Here is a 17,814-nt window from a genome sequence, read left to right as displayed (position 1 = left end):
TTATGCATCCTCGGACAAAAATAGATAGGCAACAATTACAGTTCGTCACAAAACAAACAAAGCTCCTTTTAGCCCATTTTTGAAAACTTTTGAAGCCCAATGCTTAAGATGAGGATATCATATGGATAATGTTTAATTAGGTCTCAGGAGTGTCTTAGCTCTGACTCCTGGCTCACTGGGAAATAACAGGATCCATTGCTCCTAGTATCCAGAAGAGCAAGGTGGAAATGAGGCAAAGTTCTATCGTAGCGCTGTGTTGGCTGCCTTCTTTGCCTCGTGGGTGTTCCCACTGAATATCATGGAGGGAATCTCTACTTCCTTTGTTTAACTAAAACCTCTTCTCCACGTCATATAGTTTGGTTTAATTAGTGCTTTTTATTAAGCAGAAAAAAATAGCTATCAGTAACTTACGATGTGAGAAATTGTCATTATTTTTTAACTGTGAGAAATTATGAATGCCTTTCCTACCTCTTGCCCTTTCTCATCCTGTTTTAATGTGAAGAAATGTTATCACAAAAGCATCCAATGAAGACAAGAGAAATATATGTACTTGAGTGAATAAAGTCAGTATCACTCTGGAACTTGATGCCTATGATAAAAAAAAAAAAAAAAAAGGCACTGGAATAATTTAACCATAGTGTGCCTCTTAAATATGTGAAGGATTTTGAAACATAGGAGATAAAAACCAAACCTATACACAAACTTCTGTAAATTTTAAACCAATTTATTTTACTTGCTATCAACTTTTTGTCTACCATTAGAAAATAATGAATGAGCTTGCTGTAATATGGAGAAATTGTAGATTTTTGTTGTATCGTCCATCATGTTATATATCTTAAGGCTCCTCCATATATCCAGAGTTTATACATCTCCCACTTAAAAATAAATTCCATATTTATGTTTTCATTTTCCATTTACTCCTAGGTTGGTGAAGTAACATAGCTTCTGGCATTCCTATTAAATGAAGTGACTTCAAGCAAGAAAAATCCTGGGCTGAGAAAGAGTTATGGGACACTTTGCCTATTACTATTTTCATAACATTTTATTAAAAACTCTTATTGATTTTAGACAGTGAGTGGAGAGAAACTATGAGTTCCCTTGAGCACAAAATTTATGTTTTAGTCATCTTTCTATCCTTATCTCCTGATCTGTAGTAGGCACTCAATTGTTATTAAATAATATTCTTAATACAATGAATGGATGTCCACTATCTCCCCACATCTAGAATGTTGGACTTAAGAGAACCTACTTAACAGTCTATATCAGTAAAGGGAGCTAGTCATTCAGAGAATTAAAAAGAGCAAATGTTCTTCCATTAGATCAAGAAAAAGAATAGCCAGGTCTATTTACTATGATCAGTGACAAGGAGGTACAATATTTTGACTATCATCCATAGATCTTAGTATAAAAAGTATTACCATCCATACCACCTTTGATTCATTTCATTTAATTCATTTTATTTGCTGTGGCAAAAAAAAAAAAAAAAAAAAGTCTTTGAAAATGTGACTTTGGTTAGGGCAGTTTAGGAAAATCTAGACCTGGATTTTGTGCTGTGGACAAGGTGCCCTAAAAAATCTCCTCATATACTTCTCCCATGAATCTGAATCGTGCCACCATTTTGAGGGAATTTCTTCATTAGGCTTTTTCAGTCCAACTACCTTTAAGTTGTTCTCCTCTTGTCAGGTTCCTCTGTGTGCTACATGGCTATTTAGATCAAAACATCCATGTCCTATGACAGACATTATCATTAACTTTAAGATAGTACATGAAAAAAAAAAAAAAACTTGACTGAAGTAATTGATTTAAGTGCCATAAAGTAGTCAAGGAATTTGCTTTCTAAGTAATGAAATTAAAACTTAATTTAAACCAAAGTTGAAAAAACTTTACTACCTGAAGATTAGTTTCTCAACAAACCTGTCTTTGATGGTCACTGGAAGACTTGACTTTTTCCCCAATATCTCCCAGAATTTTGATAAGTTTCCTCTCTTTGGAAAACTCATCACTCAAGGCTTTTCCTGCACAGAATTGGAGAGCAGCTAGCAACTTCTGATACCAGCTTTTAAAGTAAGCTTCATTCTGTGCATCCGCTAGCAGCCTGAAGGAAAAAGAGAAAAAGAATTCTTGTATCTAAAGCTGATTTTTGTAACCACCTCCAGTAAGAACAACAAGTGCATTTCAGACTAATCTGTATTTGGTGGCTTTGGGCAATTTAATAGCCTAGAATGGGAGAAAGTGTTGTTTATTTGTTGACAGTCATCAAGTTCCATCTGATAGCTATTGAGATTCCAAGAGTGAAGAATCAATAAGAGACCTGCCTCTCCTCATTTCAATTCACAGTGCATTTTTTCTTCTTTCAGTCTTCTTAATTCTGCAACAGACACTTATCTCAAGAATATACTTTTGACTTCTTATTAAAATATGGACAAAGGATTTTAGAAATAGTTCTTATAAGTGACTATACTATATTGTGACTCAACCATTGAGCCCACCTTTTTATTCTTTTCTTCAAATGATAATGTCCCCACAATGCCACATACCCACGAAGAAAAAGTCAAGTCTGTACTTCCCATTGATTACCTGGAGAAAGATACTGTAAAGGCAAAAGCATGGGTTTTTTGTTTGTTTGTTTGTTTTCAGGCATTTTTGGACTCAAATCTCAGCTCTAAAGCTTACAAATTATAATTCTTAACCAGGCTGAGATTTCTTTATCTGTAAAATAAGGTAATGACTCTGATTCTAAAGAGCTGTATAGAACATAAAATGAGCTAATGCATTTGAAAGTACTTAGCACAAAATATTAGTTCATCAATATCTTGAAGGCTCCCCAAGTCAACTTCTTTTTTTATTATTTCAAAATATTCAGGGGATACAAATGTTTTAAGTTACATGGATTGCTTTTGTAATGCTTGAGTCCTGCCTATAGGTGTGCCCATCATCCAAATAGTGTTCATAGTACCCATTCAGTAGGTTTTTTTCTCCCTCCCCTCTTCTCTATTCCCCATTGATTTCCACTGAGTTTTACTTCCCTCTGTGCACATGTGTGCTTATCAGTCAGTTCCAGGTTAACAGTGAGTACATGTGGTGTTTGTTTTTTCTATTCTTGAGATACTTCACCTAGCAAAATGGTCTCCAGTTCCATCCAGATTGTTGCAAAAGGTATTAATTCATATTTTCTTGTGGCTCAGTAGTACTCCATGGTATACATATACCACATTTTATTAATCCACTCATGAATTGATGGGCACTTTGCATTTGTGAATTGTGCTGCAATAAACATTCTAGTGCAAATATCTTTTTGATGAAAAGTCTTCTTTTCCTTTGGGTAAATACCTAATAGTGGGTTTGCTGGATTAAATGGTATGTCTACTTTTAGCACTTTGAGGAATCTCCATACTGTTTTCCATAGAGGTTGTACTAATTTGCAGTTCCACCAACAGAGTATAAGTGTTGCTCTCTCTCTGCATCCATGCCAGAATTTATTGTTTTTGGACTTTTTAATAAAAGCCATTCTGACTGGGGTAAGGTTATGTCTCATTTTGGTTTTAATTTGCATTTCCCTGATGATTTAGTGACATTGAGCATTTTTTCATATGTTTATTGGCCATTTGTCTTTCTTCTTTTGAGAAGCTTCTGTTCATGTCTTTTGCTCACTTTTTAATAGGACTGTTTGGTTTTTTTCTTGCTTATTTGATTGAGTTCTTTATAAATTCTGGTTATAAGCCCATTATTGGATGTGTAGTTTACAAATATTTTCTCCCATTCTGTAGGTTGTCTATTTGCTCTGTTGATTGTTTCCTTAGCTGTACAGAAGCTTTTTAGTTTAATAAAATCCCATTTGTTTATTTTTGTTTCTGCCATAGTTGTCATTAGAGTCTTAGTCATAAATTCTTTGCCTAGGCTGATATCTAGAAGAGTTTTTCTGCCTTTACCTCTAGAATTCTCATGGTTTCATGTCTTAGATCTAAGTCTTTTATCCATCTTGAATTAATTTTTGTGAGTGATGAGAGGTAGGGGTCCTATTTCATTCTTCTACATGTAGCTATCCAATTTTCCCAGCACCATTTATTGACTAGGGCTTCTTTTTCCCAGTGTACATTATTGTCTGCTTTGTCAAAGATCAGTTAGCTGTAAGCAGATGGTTGTATATCTGGGTTCTTTGCTCTGTTCCATTGGTCTATGTGTCTATTTTTGTACCAATACCATGCTGTTTTGATTACTATAGCCTTGTAAGTATAGTTTGAAATCTGGTAATGTGATGCCTCCAGATTTCTTCTTTTTGCTTAAGATAGCTTTGGCTATTCAGGCTTTTTCTGGTTCCAATGAAGCATAGATTTATTTTTTCTAGATCTGTGAAGTATGAATTTGGTAATTTGATGGGGATTTCATGAATCTGTAAATCACTTTGGGTAGTATGGACATTTTAACAATGTTGCTTCTGTCTTCCCATGAGCATGATATGTTTTCCCATTTGTTTGTATCCTCTGTGATTTCTTTCCTCAGAGTCAACTTCTTTCTCTGTTTGACAGGGAGGTGTAGAGCATGACGAAATAAGAATACTTTTTCATATGTTTCTTGGCCACATGTCTATCTTCTTTTGAAAAGTTTCTGTTCATGTCCTTTGCCCACTTAATGGGGTTGTTTGATATTTTCTTGCTGATTTTCCTGAGTTCTATATAGAGTCTAATGACTTGGGTGGTGCAAAGGCAATATATGTAACCTAAACATTTGTACTCTTGTAATATTCTGAAATTTAAAAAAAACTAAAAAAAAGTATGAATACTTTGCAAGACAATGGAGCATGAGACATATTTGATTACTCTGTCTGTCATATGACTATTTCTATTGCTTTGAAACCAGTTCCAATATGCTATAACTTTACTTTCTATTATGCCCTAAAAGTGTGGTCCCCAACCCCTGGGTAGAACCCCAGTACTGGTCCATGGCCTGTTACGAAACAGGTTGCATATCACCATCTGAGCTCTACACCATTCCACCACCATCCATGACACCCCCCCACCCCGCCCCTCGGTCTGTGGAAAAATTGTCTTCCATGAAACTGGTCCCTAGTGCCAAAAAGTTTGGGGACTGCTGCAAACACTGAAATGGAATTAAAAAAGCTAATTCCTTTTAGTCTTAACCTCTCTCTGATTGATTCTTTGACTCTAAAACTAAAACTCTTTAGTTTTCTCCTCCTCTGAAAAATAATTAGCTTTCAAGGAATTATAGAAAATTATGAGAATGGGATACTAAAAAAAAGTTTTTTTGGTGTAGCAGCAAAAAAATATGTAAGTTTTAGTCTGCATGCCTAATTTTGCATCTTCATCCAATACGTATCATGTTACAAAAATTCTAATAAACACATTATTTTTTTCGATGTTTTCTGCTTCTATGCATTTAAGTTAAAAAAATACTTGAATGAGTCTGTATTTTTTTAAGGTGAGAGCCTGCTCCTTTGTCACTGGATGAAGCTAACTTATCTTCTAGCACCTCTTTTACTTTCCCAAAGGACATACAAACTTTGTGTGTAATGATAGTTCTAATGTACTTCTGGAAAGCATTTAAAATAACACACACACACATTCACATATATACACATATACAAAAATCTCAAGGGGTTAAAGCTGTATCACAGGAAAAATATACTCTGTTGATATCTGGTTATTTTCCACCTGGGAAGAAAAGTAGGCAATGAAAAGTTTTTCTATTCATCCCTGTGATGAGATTTTGAAATGTCAAACAAGTAATAAATGAATCACATCATTCATTATTTGGAGACCTAAGAAGATGCATGTTGCATGCATGTGAATGCAAAGCTGCAAATGCAAGCATGCACATGCAAAACTTCAAGATCGTTTGTGCAGAATTGTATACCTCTCAGATTCCCACAGTACTCTGAGCACAGTGGTAATGTACCATTTTATAATCTACTTGAGTTTTAATGAAATAGGGAGATAGAGTATTTCCATATCCAAAATCAATGTATGTTAGCATTTTTATATGCTTTGAATATTGGGTTACTTGTTTTTTAAAGTATTTTTAACCTGTTCTAGTATATAAATATAACTCTATAACCACCCAACTGCTAAATACGTGATAAAAAGAAAAGTTATTCTGCACAAGTGAAGTTAACAACTTTTTATTAAAATAATTAAAGAAAAATATAGTTTAGGATTGGTCATAGAGACTGTCAGAATTGTACAGTTAATTTGTATTCATAGTACTCTTATTTCTTCTTCCATTAGAAATGAATTTTCTTCTCTCATAGCAATGTATTTACTTCTCTTGGGGTTCAAGAAGGAAAAACTCAGTTTGATTCCCTGCTCAAAATAAAACAGAGCAGGAAAGATTCACAGAGAGAATATGTGACCATGTCCTTAAAAAAACATAAATGCTAAGAAAACTCAGTGTATTCTGTTGTGATTATTTACCTTGAAAAATATCTTATTCAAAGCCTGCATCCCTGCCAAGGATTCCATGTTCTCCTGGTGAGATCTGGTTCAAGCTCTATGACTTTTTACTCAACGAACAAAGAGTCTGGTTTTACACATTGCAAAATTGAAATCATAGTGTTGGAGAAGACCAAGAGAGGTTAATTATTCTATTCCTGTATCCTTAGACACACTTTAAATGGCAAGAGAAATTAACATGGCCCTCAATTTTAAACAGCTGCAGAGAGAGTTGGAGTATACACAGTTTGGGGTGGAGAGTTACTCAGCTCTGTTATCAATGACCTTCACTACAAGGAAGTGGTAAATCCCTCATGCTGTAGTTTTTACTCACTGCCTCTGTTTATGAGATTGCAGAAAACAGCTGACCACTCTTTTTCAGCATTACAGCAATCTTTTTCAGAAGATGTTGTACCCTGAGAGAAGCAGTATTGTTCATGTCAAATAAAACATTTAAAAATAAAAAGTTAAAGTCCAGGGACTAAGAAGTATCAAGTAAGACTTGCTATTAAAAGACCAAGTTTTTAAAATGCAGTCAACGTGATAGTACATAAATTGTGAGGTAAATCTCAAAATGCCGGAGACCTGTTTATCCTAATGTCTGCAAGATCCGGCTGTGATCCAATTTGGTATTTTTTGTACACATGCCTTAATGCCTTACAGACTTCAAGTTATGCCAACATCAAAATGAGGGCAAATGCAGAACATCTAGATGATTAAAGAAGATATTGACAGCGTTAAGTATGATAGGCAGAAAGCAAGAGGGAAGGAAATTCAGGGGACTGAGCATATTTGTTATAGGATGTCATGAAGGTATTTGCCTCAATTAAATGAACTGTGGTGGACTCAGAGATTCCTAGGATTGTCAAAAACTCCAGCTAGCATGAATTGGAGATTTTCCTTGGAATTAGAGCTTTTCTAACATTTTTTTTCTTGCATGTAGTTTCTTCTGGTCACATGGTGAGTAACTTGCTAGAGCCACAGGAAGAGTACAGACAGGTCACATTCCATCAGTCTACCAGCAGGACAGAACGGAGTAATCACACCATCCCAGCCCTCTTTGTCTCATAACGTCCTTCTGTCTAGGTCTTGATTTTAGTTCTCAACAGCACGATATTCTACATCTTAGCAGGTGCCTTGATTTTTACCCACTTGTTTATCTCCTGTGGGTCAAGAAGGGAAACAACATCCAGTAACAGAAACCAGCCAAGCTACATAATGAAGACGAGTGATTTCAGATCACTCCAGGACATCCCCTTCCCATTTCCTCCTGTATTTCTTGCTACTTTATTTGGGCCGAGGTGTGTAGATCAACAGACCAGTTTCTAGTGAGCACACATAGAGTCTAGAATGTCTCTTTCAAATGCATTTAGAACCTTGGGACAGGTAAAGGCTGAAATCTAATATTTAATATAGAATCACAAATTTTAAGATTTCAATAGTGTGACTGATAAATAAGCAGCATTTTTCTCTGGCATTAGCAACTTTATTTTACTTCTAAGTGGCTAATGTTATACATTCATACTTAAGATGTTCCCACTGTGCCTACACTGTGTGGTGGATTTGATTGTCGTTCCCAATCCACACTGTTTGTCATGTGATTTCTAGTGCCTTCCTGTAGGCAGAATACAGTTTTGCAACCCTTGTCAGGTTGGCCATGTGATTTGCTATGGTCAACAGAATATGGCTGAATGCAACATATACCCATGTCTGCAGTGACACTTTAAATGGGCTATCATGATTTTGTTTGGGTTTAGCTTGGTTTGGCCTCCACTTTTTGCCATGAGAACAGCATGTCCCCATAGGGGGCTGTTCCTTTGGTCTTGGAAGGAGAAGACAATGTGGGGCAGAGGTGAGCATTGATGGGCAGAGTCCAGTGGAGCTAAGCAGAGTGACGGCAAGTCTCCAGCCCGAGTGCTACATGAGTGACAAATAAATCTTTGTTGCTGCAAGCCACTGAAACTGTGGGGCTGTTTGTTGCTATGGTAAAAACTAATGAATATGCCAAATTTTGTATGCTTTCTTTTCTTGTTTTCTTTGTTTGTGTTTTCACTTGATTGTTTGAAGTGCCTTTAGAATCTAGAGCATATTTTTTAAACATCTTTAGTGGTAGCCCTGAGGATACTTGGGGGCAAACCTAATTACTGAAAATAAACAAAAGTCATCTGGAGCCAAGTCTGGTAAATTAGATGAGTGATCAGTTTGAGTATACTATGTCAGATCAAAAAACTATAAAAGCAATAAAAATGGCTTTCTTTTATGGATCATAAAAAGTCCCAAAGAGTATTTCAAAATGATTTGATCCAGCTCATTTGGACATGTATATTCTGTTATACTGCTGAAATTTTATTGCTATTTTATTACTACCAACATACTTTTTGACTCATTTAAAAGTGTGAATAGGCCTATCTACCATCTGTTGCTTTGGCCAGCTGAGTGTTTGGGCATCTGATAGGAGACTCTCTGTGAGTAAAAATGTTGTACTAATAAGTGCAATAGGGTGATAGTGAGAGGTTTTAGGGCGCACATAATGCAGGGCTGCACAAAGGGCCGATGGCTGAGGGCAGTGAGGGAGGCAGTACATGTAGCCGCTCTGGGAAGCTAAGAGCTCTGCCTTAATCGCAATAGCTGAAGACTGAACGGACTGAGTAGGGGGCCAATGGCTTTGCATGAGGAAGCATCTGCATCAGCAAGTCGAGTGGCACTTTCCCTTGTTGCCCTGGAGTTGGCTACCAAGACCTAAGATTGAAGAAAAGAGAAAACAGGTATCTGATGTGGTTTGGATATTTGGCTCCTCCAAACCTCATGTTGAAATTTGATCCCCAGTGTGGAATGTGGGGGCTGGTGGGAGGTGTTTGGGTCATGGAGGTGGAACCCTCATGAATGGCTTGGTTCCCTCCCTGCAGTAATGAATGTAGTTCTCACTTTATTAGTTCACACAAGAGCTGGTTGTTTAAAAGAGCCTGGCATCAGCTCCTCCCTCTCTTGCTCCTTCTTTTGCCATGTGACATGCCTGCTTTCCTTTTGCCTTCTGCTTTGATTGGAGGCTTCCTGAAGCCCTCACCAGAAGCAGACGATGATGCAATGCTTCTTGTAGAAGTCTGCAGAGCAGTGAGCCAAATAACACTTTCTTCTTTATAAATTACCCAGCCTTAGGCATTTCTTTATAGCAGTGCCAAATGGACTAATACAGTATCCTATATTTCAAGAGTGGCAAAACCACCACCACCACTACCATCACCAAGACAAAAATAAGCAAACGAAAAACCAACTGGAGGTTAGATAACTCTTCAAGGATTATTAGGAAATGAACTAAATGGCTATGGTCCACCACGCATCATCAGTTCCCCTCTTAGGCCCTAGTATACATGCACAGGCAGGAGTTTTCGAGAGTCATGAGTCATCAGCCCAGTGAGGAATAGAGTGGTTTCATTATGGTCACTTATCCTCGCGCAGTCCGGTGAGAAAGGAAGCTCAAAGAGAGCCATTTAGAGTGATTCGGGTGTGTGCAAGAATGGGAGACTGTCACCCCTGGTTAGATTTCTACTCTGAAAGAGGATTTGTCAATTTTCCCTGGACTTTTGTGAACAGGGTGAAAAATCAAGGTCAGGAAGGAGAAAAGGGGTGGCAAGGGAGTAGCCTGCACTCCTGCACCCCAGCTGTTTGGCAAAGTGAGGGTGTGTGGGCTGTGTGTTTCTCAAGGTTCCAATAAAGTCAAGAAAGGAAGGTAATCATATATGATCCACCCTTTGTGCAGGTAGAGGTCGAGTCAGAGCCTGATTTCCTGGAGGGAAGGTCCTACAAGGCTGCCCCGAGAACTCATCCGTGGTAACCCCAAGGTAGCCACCTTTGACAGTGAACCCATAGGGGGCCTTGGTGGAAAAGCCGAGCTCACGGACAGGGCATTGGCATTGCCTACCCCATCAAGTGTGGGGGTTGCTTTTTCTCTTTCCTCCTCAACCCAAAGCCAAGAGAAGTTAGAGAGAGAGGAGAAGAGGAGCGAAATAATAGACCATATCATCTCCCAGTGCAAGCCTCCCAAGCTGCAGCTTGGCTGGTTCTGGAGAATGGAGAGGGGAAGTATGTCAGATTGGAGAAGAAAACGGAGTTTTAAATTGGACATGACTGGTAGGAGTTTTTTGATGTCTAGATATGATCAAGAAACTACAGAATCTACCCTGCTTTTAATTAGAAAGTGAAAGGATGAGGGTAGTATTTTAAAAATAATGAAAATTTCTGAGACCTATCATGCTCAGCTGGTTTAGAGAAAACTAGGTGAGACAGTTAAAAATCTCAGAGTCAGTGCAGGAAGAAATGCAGCTTCAGGAAATGCCCAGATTGGAGTGCATGAGAAAAAGCCCCAAGATGCAGAATACGAACTGGGACTGGATGATCTTGACCCAAAACTCTTAAGAGAGTTATGCTGAGATGGTTCTCTTTGCCTTCCTTCCTTTCTTTCTCTCTCTTCCTTCCTTCCTTCCTTCCTTCCTTCCTTCCTTCCTTCCTTCCTTCCTTCCTTTCTTCTTTCTTTCTTTTTTTTTTTTTGAAACAGAGTCTTGCTCTGTTACCGGGGCAAGACTGCCTCAGTCTCAGCCTAGTTCACAGCAACCCCAAACTCCTGGCCTCAAGCAATTGATTTTCCTGCCTCAGCCTCCTGAGTAGCTGGGATGATAGGCGTGTGCCACCATACCCAGCTAATTTTTCTATTTTTAGTAGAGACAGGGCCTTGCTCTTGCACAGGCTGGTCTCGAACTCCGGAACTCAAGTGATTCTCCCGCCTCGGCCTCCCAGAGTGCTAGGATTACAGGTGTGAGTCACTGCACCTGGCCTGTTTGCCTTTCTTCATCTCCTCTCTACCTCTCACTCTTCCAGATGATCTTGTCGGTGATCGTTGCTAAGCAATGAATAGTGTATAAGAAATCAAAATTGTTTCTTTAGAAATAGGTTATTAACATTGTGGATATATGAATATATAGGCATGTATTTACTATTATAATTAGTAGGTTATCATGTTATTTAAATAAAATCTTTAACAGTTATGACCAGTCACATATTTAATTACAAGCTGAAATGGTATTTTTGTCAATGAAAATTAACCTTAGATGGTATCCAGTTTGTGTAAACACTTATAATCAAGATTACTGTTATATAGCAATGTTGCACTCTCAGGATCAGCTATGGAAGGAAAAACTATGTTGAACAGCTAAGTTTCCCCAAATCTATTAATACAAGAAGAAATTAAAGTCCTTTCCACTCATTTTGCTGAGAGGTATGGTCAGCCTTGGAGCCTACAGGTAAATACATAAAATTCCTTCCAACCTACTCGCTTGTACTCATAGACTCACATGTTAAATATACTGAATAATGCAATTTAAGAGTAGAAACTCTGTCTTCCTCCTCCCATTCCAACGCACACTGCTGTAGTGTAAGTTATTTTATTCATCGTTTTCCTAAATTAATGACTATGCTATGAATAGCTGGTAGTGACCCCTCTGAGCCCCCACTGCTACTCTTCATATGTGCTTATTAATCTTAAAAGAAAACAAAACAGATGGAGTCTGGTTTTCCCCTTCCCTGATCTCCACAAAGTCTCTGCTCTTGTCACTCTTCTTTTGGCAAAAACTCCCTCTTATTCTGCTCTCTCCTGTTGTGGCTCCCAATTAATCTCTGTCCTTCTTAGTCTAGTTGAACAAATTTCCCTCAGTGTAAATTACACTTACATTCCAGGGGAATAATATCACGTGAGCATAGAGCCGAATGATACTTTGAGGGAATCTCTCCCACCTCTCACACTTACGAGGTGAGGAAACCGAGAGTTTAAGGGACTTGCCCAAGGACCTATGGACTAGAACCAAGGGTTCTGGACCATGGCTCAGGGCTCCTTGTGCAGCACCATGTTCTGTTCTAAAACCCCTTGAAACATGGTTTGGAAGGCTCTTTTCTACTTTCATCGACTCTGGCAAGAAACTTCATGCTTTGCCTCTTCACTTTCCTACTCCATCAAATGTTGGAGCTGTGGGGTTCCATAAGCTGCCTTCCAGTTCCAGGGCTCTATAATTTTAAAACTTAATGAAATTATCAAGCACTTACCCTACGTCAGGCGTTTTCCAAACAATTTGCATAGCTGTGTTAGGCAATTCTCATCTTAGTTTCAGGTAATATGAGTCCTTCCATCTTACAGACAAGGATATTGTGGTTCATAGAGGTTGAGTAACTTGCTCAAAGTCATCCACTCAGTGAACTGGGGATTCAAGTTCAAGTGTGTCTGGCTCCCAAGTCTTTGCTCTTCATCATTGTGCTGTGATATCTTAACATAGGTACCAGCTGACTGAGACTTAATATGTAATGTAGGAATCTTTTTCCCCCACTATACTACCCTGTTCTTCTTTAATCTCTCTCTTGCTTCCTGTTTCCTAACCCTCTGCAGTCTCAAGCTCTCTGGATTGCCTTCTTTCTTTCCAAAGTTCCTCATTTAATTTTGTCTTGCTACCTACAAACTCCCTGCCAAAACTTTGCCAAAAAATGCCAGTAATATTTTCCTTTCTTCTTTTTAACGTATATATTTTCTAATTTTTAAAGAAAACCTTGTTAACCTAACTATACTTTTATGTGAAATATTATATTTGTAAGCAGGTTATATGTTCTCTCCCTTGCCCAGCCTGCACAAAGAATAGAACGTGTGGAATCTCTCTCTCTTTTTTTTTTTTTTTTTTTTTTTTTGAGACAGAGTCTTGCTTTGTTGCCCTGGCTAGAATGAGTGCCGTGGCATCAGCCTAGCTCACAGCAACCTCAAACTCCTGGGCTTAAGCGATCCAACTGCCTCAGCCTCCCGAGTAGCTGGGACTACAGGCATGTGCCACCATGCCTGGCTAATTTTTTTTTTCTATATATATTTTAGTTGGCCAGATAATTTCTTTCTATTTTTAGTAGAGACGGGTCTCGCTCTTGCTCAGGCTGGTCTCGAACTCCTGACCTTGAGCGATCCACCCGCCTTGAACTGCTGACCTTGAGCGATCCACCCGCCTCGGCCTCCCAGAGTGCTAGGATTACAGGCGTGAGCCACCTCGCCCAGCTGGAATCTCTTTTGATGATGCAAATCATATACCTGACTCACCCCTCCTCCCTCCCTTCCTCACTTGAGAAAGTTGGGCCAATACCAAGGTTTCAATGAGTCTGGCCTCCTGTGGTTTATTTAGGCAAGTGACAGTGGGTGACACTGGGGGAGTAGAGGGGAGAAGAAGCTGCATTGAAAGTAACACACTGGTTGTATTTGGGAACCTAAGAATCCTGATAAACTGTGCACACACAACAGATATGTCTTGAACTACCCACCTTAATTGGGCCTGCGGTTCCAAATAATTCCAAGTTGTGGCAGAAAAGAAATGGGAAGTCTCTAACATCAGCACATGTTCTGTAATAAAATAAATTCTGCTTGACATATAATTAATGCTCACATCGACACTCTTGGAATTTTAAGTTAGTTCAATAAATGTCTACATTTTCCTTGACTCTTCGAAAATATGGTTCTGAACTGAGTTCCTAACTCAGTGCTTTTTTTAAATGTTTCTGTTTTTTCCCCAAGTACATGGATAGTTATTTTAAAGGCAGTGTAAGCATCTTTTTCATGAAGTTTCCTTAACAAAATTTTTTTAACAGCAAGGCAATTCCTTTGCTGTATGAATGTTTCATAAGAATAGCAACCTAATAATAAAAATCCTCTTTAGCCCTCAGCTTTTTGTTCTTGCACAGCCCTCTGGTGAGAGCTGGATAATCATCCTATTGTGCAGTGAACAATTCATGTGTGTGAACACAGCTGGAGGGACAGGTTTATAGGTGTAAGGGAAAGCCGGCTTTGAAATACCTAGTTTCCTTGGAACCTCAGCTTCAACTCACAGCTGGGGCAGCTGCTTCTCCCTTCATTCTTCAGGGTCACAAGTAGTGTGGTTTATTCTGTAAAGGTATTAAAGGTTCCTTGGGATATTATCCATAAGATTTGGAGCTGTGTTTGATGTCCTGAGAAAATTTCTGGGGCATTCTTGTTTGTCATAATGAAAGAACTTGTCCCCTGAAGTCAGGTAGGACCATTTAATTCCACTCCTTTTGGAAACTCAGTGAAAACTTAGCAGAGTTCCATGAGGCCTCCACAATCAACATGGCTCATTTTCTGTTGACTCATGTGGTGCTGTTGTTGTTCAGATTGTACTTTATAAGCTGGAATAATCGTCCTATTCACCATATCACATGGATGTAGTAAGAGTACTAGACACATTCCATTTCAAATGCTCTATGTATGACTGCACAAGCAACTCAACAGTTAACAATCCCAGTCTCTCTATTTGTAAAATGATGATAATGGTGTTTGTCCTGTCATCAAGTCTATGTTTTTGTTACAGACTGAACCACCACTTCCCATTCATATGCTGGAGCCTTAACTCCTAAGGTGACTATATTTGGAAATAGGGCCTTTAAGAAGGTAATTAGGATTAAATCAGGTCATAAGAGTGGGGACCAAAGTCAATAGGGCTGATGTCCTTATAAGAAAAAGAAGAGGCACCAAGGGTGCACACATATACAGAGAAAAGGCCATGTGAGGACACAATGAGAGGGTGTCTCCCGTGTCTTCAGTCTTGTCTCATTTCTACTCATGTTCTTTCATCCCAAACATAAAGTACAATTTAGAGGGACTTGAAACTTCTTTGCTTTCTCTGGCTATGACACTTTTGCATTACCCCATCCTCTGTGTCTATAATGATGTTTCCATAGGCCAACATCTGTTTATCCTTTAATGTTCAACTTCATTAGCACCTTTTCTAAAAAGTCTTTCTTAGATTTTTCCAGGCTCGGCAGATGTGTGTCATCCCCTCTGTAAAGAGGAAGTGCTTCTCTCTATCCATTGTTCTTATAACATTTATTTCATTGTGTTTTTAAAAATTGTGTTTTAATTTTTTTCAGTTTCTCTCCTACTAGACTTTAAATTCTTTAAGAGTGGGATTATAACTTTATATCCTGATGGCCTAATGGAGTTTTTGATTGTGACAGAGTAGGCAGTCAATATTTGTTAAATAAATGAATTAATGACTACTAAATCAATAAATCCTACCTTCTCAAATTTAATTTACTTTATTTATTGGATAAAATATTAGACTATGAACCCTAATTAACTGGCTAACAATTCTAGAATTATAGAATTCTATTAAATTACATTTTCACAATTATTCCCTCTAATCTCCAAAAATTTTGAGTGTTGTTCATATTTAAATATATTTATTAATGTATACAATAATTAGAAATTGATTAAAATTAATTTATGTTTGAGAATTTTGAAACACTCCAAGAGAATGTTAGTGATTCTCTATCATATTGTGATTAGAGGACTCAGCTCATGGGAAAAAATTGGGGAAATTATTACTATGTAAAAATAATTGCTTAATTGAACTTAGTTGTTCAAATCCCATCGTTGGCAAAATTATATTTACTAAGAGCTAGATATTTGAAAAAAATGCTATCCCATCAAGCACTTTTCTATCAGACAAGTCATACCATTTTAGAATTGGATTTTCTTGCACCTCAGGGGAGAAAAATTACAAATGTAAGAAAAAAGTAATGTGTGTGCTTGAGAAAGAGAGAGGGGGGAGAGAGAGGATAGAAAGAGAGAGAGAGAGAATCTAGTAAGTGATCAATGTACTTATTTCTAAACAGACTCTAAGACCTTGTTGGAGGAAGATCAATAATGTTGGTGCAAAAAGCTGTCAGACTCTAAAATCTGGTTTTGTTTAAAAAGTGAGCAGTTCCCAGCCTAGAATTTTGTATCCTGCAAAACTAAGTTTCTCATATGAGACAGAAATAAAGATTTCTTCAGACAAGCAAACACTGAGGGAATTTGTCAAGATCAGACCTGCCCTGCAGGAAATATTCAGATCTGCACTATACATCAATCAGCACAATGGAAACCCACCAGTGTAAAATCACCCAAAAGCTAAAGCTCAGAGCCCATATAAAATTATGCTTCAAGAGGTAAAACAAAGCAGTAGGGTTCTACTCAACAGGATGAACAGAAATGCATCCGACTTATCAATTCTTTCAATAAAAGTGAATGGCTTGAATTCCCCAATCAAGAGACAAGGTTGGCTGAATGGATAAAAAAATACAACCCAAGTGTCTACGGTCTCCAGGAAATACATCTAACCCACAAGAACTCATTCGGACTCAAGGTGAAGAGATAAAGAAAGTATTCCATGCAAATGGAAATCAAAAGAAAGCAGGTGTAACCATTCTCATACCAGATACCATAGACTTCAAATCAACAACAGTAAAGAAAGATAAGGATGGTCATTATATAATGGCAAATGGAGAAATTCATCAAGAAGATGTAACAATCCTAAATATTTATGCATCTAAGGTAGGTGCACCCAGATTCATAAAGCAAACCCTACCAGATCTAAACAAAGTGATAAACAGCAATACCATAATTGCTGGAAATTTCAACACTCCACTGACAGATCCTCCAAGCAGAAAATGAACAAAGAAGCATTGGACTTAAATGGAACTCTAGAGCAAATGGGCTTAACAGGCATTTATAGAACATTCTACCCCCAAGCCACATTCTCTTCATCAGCACATGGAACATTCTCTAAGATTGATGACATCTGAGGCCACAAAACATGTATCAACAAATTAAAAAAAAAAATAGAACTTATACCATGTATCTTCTCAGACCACAGTATAATAAAATTAGAAATCAACTCCAAGAGAAGCACTTGAATTCTATACAAAGTCATGGAAATTAAACAACCTACTGCTGAATGATTATTGGGTCAAGGAGGAAATTAAGGTGGAAATCAAAAGATTCCTTGATCTAAATGACAAAGGGGACACAAATTATCAAAATCAGCGGGATTCAGCAAAAGCAGTCCTAAGGGGGAAATTCACAGCCTTAAATGCCTACATCAAAAAGACAGAAAGATTACAAATCAACAATCTAATGAATCTAATCAAGGAACAAGAAAGGAAACAGCAAACCACACCAAAAACCAGCAGAAGAAAAGAAATGACTAAGATCAGAGCAAAACTAAATGAAATTGAAAACAAAACAAAATACAGAAGATTAATGAAACAAAAAGTTCGTTCTTTGAAAAAATAAACAAAATTGATAGACCTTTGGCTATATTCACCAGAAATAGAAGGATCCAAATAAACTCAATCAGAAATGAAAAAGGAGATATTATAACTGGTACCACAGAAATACAAAATATCATCTATGAATACTATGAAAATCTCTATGCATATAAACTCAAAAATGTTGAGGAAATGGACAAATTCTTGGAAACACACAATATCCCAAGAGTCATTTTTTTTTTTTTTTGAGACA

The 17,814-nt window shown here is 37.7% G+C and overlaps 1 protein-coding gene across 6 annotated transcripts in view; it reads right to left on the bottom strand.

Moving 5' to 3' along the window:
* Window positions 1-17,814, bottom strand: part of PIK3C2G (phosphatidylinositol-4-phosphate 3-kinase catalytic subunit type 2 gamma) — a 372,544-nt gene that overhangs the window by 119,865 nt on the left and 234,865 nt on the right. For all 6 annotated transcript variants that reach the window (XM_069491534.1, XM_069491537.1, XM_069491533.1 and 3 more), the window contains one exon: window positions 1,915-2,095. In XM_069491534.1, the coding sequence (XP_069347635.1) occupies window positions 1,915-2,095 (181 nt within the window). The remainder of the gene's footprint in view (window positions 1-1,914; window positions 2,096-17,814) is intronic.

This window comes from Eulemur rufifrons, chromosome 16, assembly GCF_041146395.1.
Source record: "Eulemur rufifrons isolate Redbay chromosome 16, OSU_ERuf_1, whole genome shotgun sequence".
Classification (NCBI taxonomy): domain Eukaryota; kingdom Metazoa; phylum Chordata; class Mammalia; order Primates; family Lemuridae; genus Eulemur; species Eulemur rufifrons.
Note: the sequence above shows the minus strand (reverse complement) of the source record. Positions and strands in the feature narration are given on the sequence as shown.